This window comes from Empidonax traillii, unplaced genomic scaffold (genome assembly GCF_003031625.1).
Source record: "Empidonax traillii isolate 1590-97213 ecotype Southwest subspecies unplaced genomic scaffold, ASM303162v1 scaffold667:size605846, whole genome shotgun sequence".
Taxonomy (NCBI): Eukaryota; Metazoa; Chordata; class Aves; order Passeriformes; family Tyrannidae; genus Empidonax; species Empidonax traillii.
Window position 1 is genome coordinate 592,560 of NW_020955860.1, and position 8,246 is coordinate 600,805.

Consider the following 8,246-nt stretch of genomic DNA (forward strand, 5'->3'; position numbering starts at 1 on the left):
CACTTTTAATCAAGTTATGTAGATGTTAATATCCTGGAAAAATAGGGAAAAATATCTGCATCTTTAAAGAAGGTAGAAAAAAAAAGGCAGAGGGGGGAGAAAATGCCAATTTTGTACACAACAGAGTATGTTAATATTCCCCTTAGGTTACTTCAACCATTTAGTAGCACGAATGTAGACAAAATGTAGACAACATAATATGGGAATTTGCAAGCAATATTTTTGCTGATTGTTTTTCCACCAAATTTAAATGGTATTTAGCAAAGCTAGTAAGTTTTCATAGAACACTTTCTGTATGTTTTTTTTTTTTGTGTTGCTGGCACATTTGCTTTTTTTTCCTCCCTTAATCTTCAAGGGGTTTTTTTGGGTGGTTTTGGCAGCTACGTAAACATAGCTAAATCAAAATATTTTTAAATGAGGAAAAAGAACAGTGCTTTGCACTAAACTATGAGCTACATGAAATAGATTCATGGAAATGTCTTTATCATGTACAGTATTTTTTGCAAACCCACCTGTGCTTCCAACTTTTCAGAAATGTCTAAGAACACATATCAAAAGAAAACTTGGTATTCGTTGAATTGATCAGTGAATGTTTCTATGTGTTATTGTATGTCACAAACTGTCAAATTATTTTCAATAAGCAGACTCACAATAGATTTCAGTTATAATCAAAGATGATAGACCTTAAGTAATGGTGTGGTCTCCAGAAGACCACCAGGCCCTCACTGAATTCTGAGTCTACAGAAGGATCTGTACCATGTGTCATCTGTGAAGCATGAGGGGAGAATGCCTGTCTTAGTTACAGATGTAATACATTCTGAACTACAGCATTAGTAGTTCATACATAGCTATGTGAAATATGGTAGATTTTCATACTGTTGGTTTACATACATAATGTAAAAACCATGCCAGTTGGTATGTTACTGTGAGGACATAATTCACTGCCCTGTTTTCAAATGGACTTAACTTGCGTCGTTCCTTACCACTTGCTAACCAGAGTTAGTCTCAAATTTGAAGAAATTGCACTTAAAAAAACAGAGAAGACTTACCTCTTGCTGGAGGAACACATTTGTCTCTGTCTCTAGTGCTTCAGGAAACCATACCTTGATTCTGTTCTTTCATCGGGGAAGTGGGAAAAATGAAGTCCAGAACACCAGTTGTATTTGTGATAGGTTAAAAATGATGTGGACCTAGGTAATCCACGTTACTGTTTTAAAGGCCGCCAAAGTGTTGCATCTGAACCTGATCTTTTGTACTAACATGCATATCAAATTGCTAATTCCTTATAGATCTACCTACATAGGCTATCATAGGATGTCTCTGCCTACTTTACAATGGCTTAAACTGTTATGACAACACTGAAATTGGTTAAGGAAGGTCCACATGGTTTTGGTGCTGTCCCTTTGGGATATGGAAATTTCCATCTGCAAATGCAGGGAGAAAAACCCTGCATCTCTCTCACTATCTCTGTTAGATCAATGAAGCCTGTCAGCCAAGCAAATTCTAATTACAAAAAGGGGTTTTGTAATTTAAATATTAGCTGTAGAGCATTCAGTCCATGTGTGAATTCCTTGCCCTGACTGTAGCAGTGTGGAGTAGAACAGAATACTCCACTACTAATAGCCAATTTAACCCTGAAGGCTAATAAAATTTTGAACTGTGGTTCTTGGGTGAGTCATGTTCTGGTCACTTGATTCAGAATCTCATAAATCGTCACACTTAGAAAAGTATTAATTTGATTGTTATGTATAGGGTATGTGATTTTTTCCTTCTGTTTATTTTGATATTTTCTTTATGCTGTGGTTAGTGATAGTTAGAAAAGAGCAAAGCTAGTAAAGTGGATGTAATGTCTTGGAATACAAGACACACAGTTTTACCTACTGTTAAAAAAATGGATAAAAACTGAAAGTTTATTTATACCCACTGTTGCTCTTTTAATCTGTCAGTTTATTATTGAGGCTTTTCACTCTTCTCCTTTCTGAACAGTATTAGGTATTCTCAGAAGACTGCAGCCAAAACTGACAGACTTGTAGGGCTTTGAAACTATTATTTATGAGTAACCAATTTCCATCAGTAATATAGAAAAATAATCAAATATTTCAGTAAGGGCAATAATAATAGCTGAATATATAAGACTTTGTCCTTTGAAATATTTGAAGAAATTTCTGCCTTCAGTCAGACCAAAAAGTCAGGCTTGGTTGGTGAGAATAATTTTGATTCATTAAATGAGTTTCAGTTTTGATTTGCTGTTGTTTCCTCTAATATTAGTTTTGAAAACAAAATTTGAACTGAAAAATCAAGTTTTGGTTTGAAAATGCCAGTAAACTGTTTTTACATCTGACCTCAATGTTTGTTCATTTATTTAAAAAATTGAGTTTTTAAAGAATTTCTGCTTTTAATGAAAATGGAATGTAATATCCTGTTACTTGTAGTTGCTTATCTAAAGTAATAAATATATTTTCTCTTTAGCATCAGGTGCATCTAGGAGACCTTGGGTGCTAGGAAAAGTGATGGAAAAGGAATATTGCCAGGCAAAAAAGGTAAGAAAATAGTAATGGAAAATCATCTACAACTAATAGAGAAGAAAACCAGTTTTAATATTTGTAACAATTGTGACAAGTACTCTCTGCATAACAAATTAGATGAAAATTGTCCTAAGTTCTGCTATTCCTGTTCTTCTTTTGAGTCAGTGAAGAGCAAGAGAAGGGAAATTAGAAACGGGTTCAGGGAGCAGTGGATTAGGTATTTGCATCCCCACTGCCCAAACTTTGCCAGACTCATAAGGGTCTCGTAAATGCTGAGAGGTGGGAATCAGTTTCTGCTTAAAAATATAAAAATCAGAGGAATAATCCCACATGGGTTTCTAATTTGATTTTTTTTTTTTTTCTTCTAGGCACAAAACAGATTTAAAGTTCCTTTGGGTACAAAATTCTACAGAGTGAAAGCAGTACCATGGAACAAGAAAGTATAACAAAACAAAATTTTTGTTCCTTCTGTCTCCGTTCTTTTTTTGACTTGTCCTTCTGTGCTCGTTCATCACTTCAAATACCAGGCCATGTTTTTATACTGAGGTCATGAGACAGGATACGTCATTGATGTACTGCTTTTACTTTTTAACAGGTGACATTTTAGAAACAAGAAATTCATCAAAAACTCTGGCCCTAACTGCTTTGATTTTTTTTTTCTTTTTTTACCCAGATAACTTTAAGAGTGTGGACCAAATGAGTTCATTTTCTTGAAGGGCAACCACATGAAACATGGTTTGTTAGCCATGTTAATTGCCTGTTAAATATACATTAGCTTGTATTTAGATGTTAAATGTTAGTTACCATTATTACCAGCATATGTCCTTTTGTGAAATCATTATCAAAGTACTTGCACTCTTTAACAGATTCTTTATATGTGTAAAATTCATCAACTATTTAAAGAGGAGTGTTCATTGCATGCAGATAATCATATAATTTTTCTTCAACATGAGTTTGCCTCAGTAGATGAATAAAAATAACTACTGCAGCTTGTTTCATTACATGAAAATGCTCTTTAATGTTAAAAAAACCCTTGTAATTTGATAGACTGATTTTGAAAATCAGTCACAGTTAGCTCTGCAATCTTCAAAAGCACTTTCAATGGATTGATCACACAGATTCTGAAGGGAAGACACCTGTGCCGTTTGTTGAAAGTGAAGCACTTGTTCTTCTCAACAAAACAGAAATCTTGTATTAATCTATTTAGAAAAATCATATTGATGAAATTGTATTTCATGGTTGAGTTTCAGGAAAAAACTCATTGTACATTAACCATACAAGAGTCATTTAAGTAACAAATTATTGTAATTGTAAAAGACATGTAGAATTTTAAAACAATAAAGATTTGAAACCGTATGTGTTCGAAGTATTTGTGTGCCTTTAAATACTATCTCTAAAATTTATTTCATGTTAATCTGTTGCAGCTTCTCTGTGATTTCTCCAGCAGTTTAATTACATAGAAATACCCACATTTTCTACAGGAGGTAGTAATTTTCAACATCGTTCGGGAATTGCAAGAATTACCTTGTAATGATAAAAAAGAATTTAAGTAGACAGAAATTTTAATTTTGTCAGCATATTAAATGGATAAAGGACATTTTTAAAATAGTTATACTAGCTGGGTTTTTTAAATGTCTTATTTATTTTTAATAACAGTATAAAAGGATGTACTGTAAATGTGTAGCCAATGGAAAGTGAAATTATGGGCTCAACTATGAGCGTATGCCTAGGATTTAATCCATAGACTTAATCCATAATCGATTGTGATTTATCTTCAGAAGGTATGGAGTGGAAGAAAAGAGATAAATGAGAGAAAAGAGATAAATATCTGCTTCTGCCCATATGTTGCATATATTTCTTCCGACTAACCAGTCCAGTTGAATACCCAGAAACTTCTGTATATACTTTATTTAAAATTTTGTTCCATAAAAATTTTAAGTTCAGATTTTTATGAAATGCATGGGCTTGTAACTGTATCATATCTTTGATTAAATAAATCTAAGACAATTGATCTCTGGAAAAGAGAATGTCATTTCGTCAAGTTGCATTCTTACCTGATTGTTAAATGTACTAGTTTCATGTACTGACTTCTTAAAATTAGTTCTCAGAAATGTGCCTTATTCTTCAAGAAATAGTTTTACCTTAGTTGAGTACTGCTCAGTGTCAAATATAAAAATACCATAGGTCTACAGGGCAGGTTTAAAGCATTAAAAAAAAAAAACAAAAAAAACCAAAAAACAACAACCCTGATGCAATAGTTTTTTAATCACTGAATTTTTGACATTGTAAATGGGAATACAGTTCTGCCTGCAACTGGTGTCATCTTTTTCCTATAGTCAGCTAAATCACAAGTGGTTTAAGAAGTTGTACACACAGCATAACTCGTTCCTTCTAATATGCCAAGCGTTTAGAAGCCTCTATCTTTTAAGCTATTGTTAAAACTTTCCCAGCCTCATAATCTGTCTAGTGCTGTCAATATTATTTGTCCTTCGGGGACTAATTATCTCCTGGAAGCCAGCAGGCTTTGCTAAGAGGCACAGAATCCTTCCAATTCTGAGAGGACAGTTATTCCTTGTGTAACAGCAATGGATATGTGTGGCAGTGGGTAACCCAGCACTATAATGTAAGACCCCACTTTTTTGTTATTGAAGAGTCTACTTCAAAGATAAGTGAAATGGCCTGTAGAATTTGTGTTGTTTTTCAAGGTCTTCCAAGTTGGATAAAGCTGCTAATTTGGTGATGGTCCTACATGACAGAGTACCTACATACAGCAGTCCTTTCAGGTCATACAAAAATGAGTGTTTTTCTGGTAATCTAATATCTTTAAGCACTAAGGCCCTTATGTGTTGCTGCTCTGTGTTGATGACATACCATCAAGTTCATTTGTTGCAGGCTCTGAGATGGTGACCTGAGTGCCAAAGAGAGGTGAGTACACAACTCCATGCTGAGAATTAAAGTCAGAAAATCTTTCATCTTTGTCTAAAAAATCTAAACTTTCTAGTTTCAGTTTATTGTTACTAGGTTAAAAAAAATACATATTTAAGCTTATATATGGACAGTAGCAGTGATGATTTGTGGTAGTATGAAAGTTGTCTTGATTTCTGGTTTAAGATAGACAAAGACGTTTATATAACTCAGAAACACATGAACAATATATGAAAGTGAACTTGTGAAGCACCTAAATAAATTGATTAAAATAAAGTGCTGTAATGCAAACTATGAGGGAAGAAAAAGTCCTTTCCTGCTGATATCTGCCACTTAAAAGAACACCAGGATGTATCTGTTATTGTTATATGACATCGTATTTTTAAAATATAAATAAACAGCAATGGCTTTGGTTTTTCAGAATATTTGTCATGTGTTTAATTTTATAATCTTTATGTATATTCAAAATGGAAATTCTGTCAAACAAACTTCTAACATATTCAGTAATGATTCTGAACAGTCATTGAAAAAAATGTAGTTTACATATTTTTTGTATGTCACAGCCTTACTAGTTCTTGAAACTATGTTTGTTATGCACCACCTATGTAGTTCATCTTGCTCCATAATAAAACTCTGTATAGCTATATAATTTGGGAGAAGACCATGTTCAGAAGGGGTAGGGGGGTAAATTTGATGATCTCAGATTTCCCTAATTCTTTTGTGGAGCTGCATGTTGGAAATTTAGTGATTACTTTAAAAAGCCTCTTGTGCTACTGCTAATTCGTGTTTAGTCCATAAGTTTGGCTTTAGACAAAGGCAACTAATTTTTTTAATTGCTAAAAGGAAAGCGAATTGTAGAGAATGTTGATAGGAAGCAAATGTTGTCCTGCAGACTCAACCCAAAAAGAATGTGATAATTTAAAAGGAATTTTTTTCCAATGTTTTTGAAAGGCTATATCCATTTGAATATTCTGTGAAAGCATATCAGTGTTTGCACTAATCTGCAGTGGATCTCGGGTCAGGATTTTTTGCTGTTTAGAATTTAGTTTTGTTTCATTTGAATCTTAAGATGGTCTATGAGTAGAACCAGTTTACACTGAAGTATACACTTTTCCCTAAATATACTTGTTACACATGTTGCATAGTAGACTGGGAAGTCTGCCCTCTGCAAAATTATATGCTTTTTTGCAGTGCTAGTTTTCTTTGTGATCTAATATTGCATCCTTTCTTGTTTTATAGAGTTTTAGCTAGCAGCCAGATTGGCTGTAAGCAGTTATGGCAAAAATTGATTAGTACTTTGTAGTGCTTTTTCATTCCTATAATTTTTACACTAATAAATTATAATGCAGGGTATTGTTTCTTAGGGCCAAATTAACAATTCTAGAAATGGAGAAGAACTGTAGTGCCTCTGTTGCCTTTTCTAGCTACTTTTGCCTTTTAAACTTTGGTGAGCTATCTCAGTGCTGTATTTTAAGGTCACTGATGTCTTCAGCTCACTTTACAAGCCATTTTGCAGTCCTAAAGCAGCGATGATAAATGATGAAGGATAAACAGTTACTTCCTTTAGCACTCACTGTATTAACACTCAGTCATATTAACAACATCCACATAAAATACTGAGGAGCATGGGAAAGTCTAGTCCCCAGACTCCAGATACTGGCTAAGGATTGAGTTCAATGTTGATGCACTCAAACAGAATCAGACTTTGAGAACTGTTGAGGGTGGAAGTGATCCTCCAAGGCTGTCTTGTCCAACTCCCTGCTCAGGCTGAATTCCTTGACAGGTCTTCAGTTTACAGCTAACTTGGTAATCATTCCATTTGGTCCTATGTTTTGAAGCCTCAGTTGAAACTGATGGTGTACTTTGAGTAATTTCTAAATTCTCCCCTCAAAATCTATCTTGGGTAAGTGCTAGATTTTAACATACTTTCACTGTAAAATGATTTTTATTTAATTGTAAATGCAAGAAATATAGCAGCTACCAAGTGGTTATTTCTACAGCTGCTGCCAGCAAACATACCAGACTTTTTTTCTGTATATTAGATGATTACTCTGTGTAAGAAGAAACTGATGCATAGGAGGTTCCACCTGAATTTGAGGAAAACCTTTTCTACTCTGCAGGTGACTGTGTACTGGAACAGGTTGCCCAGAGAGGTTGTGGAGTCTCCCTCACTGGAGATACTCAAGAACTGTCTGGACACAATCCTGTGCTGTGTGCTGTAGGATGACCTTGCTTAAGGAGGGAGGGTGGACCAGGTGTATATCCAAAAAAATTGTTGTGGTGGAGTTTAACACGAGCTTACATGTTCTATGGTCATTATCAAGAATATTATGTTTATGTATTAATTATCAAGGAAGAACAAAGAAACACAGTCTAAAGATGCTGGATACTTAAGGAGTAACAGTAAGTTTTAAGAACCAGTGCACCTCTCTGGGTCTGTATTATTCAAGCAGTTGAAATGTTGGCTCTTAATGTCTAAAATAAAGTAATGAGGAGACAACTGAGCAATGCCTCTTGTGGTGTTCTGGTCAGCATTGACTACCATGTCTCTTGTGATTGGTAGGGTGTATTTTTAGCACAATGATTGAAATAGTAAAAAAAGGTTATGATGAATACTGAACTTAAAAAAGTAGATGATGACATTGTAGAAAATTGATAACTTTCTAAACTTCTGAAGAGAGCTTTATTTTGTGTAACTATACACAGAAAAAAAAAGGTATTTTAGTTTCAATTGAAATCAACAGACTAAAGTCAACTGCTTTTAAAAGGCTGTAAGGGAATTGCCTTTTTTTGGTA

The 8,246-nt window shown here is 34.2% G+C and overlaps 1 protein-coding gene across 4 annotated transcripts in view; it reads left to right on the forward strand.

The window, feature by feature from the left end:
- RB1CC1 (RB1 inducible coiled-coil 1) overlaps nt 1–3,878 on the forward strand; it is a 68,748-nt gene extending 64,870 nt beyond the window's left edge. For all 4 annotated transcript variants that reach the window (XM_027899428.1, XM_027899430.1, XM_027899429.1 and 1 more), the window contains 2 exons: nt 2,470–2,540; nt 2,894–3,878. In XM_027899428.1, coding sequence (XP_027755229.1) covers nt 2,470–2,540; nt 2,894–2,971 — 149 coding nt within the window. In that variant the 3' untranslated portion in view covers nt 2,972–3,878. The remainder of the gene's footprint in view (nt 1–2,469; nt 2,541–2,893) is intronic.
- The last annotated feature ends 4,368 nt before the right edge of the window (nt 3,879–8,246 follow it).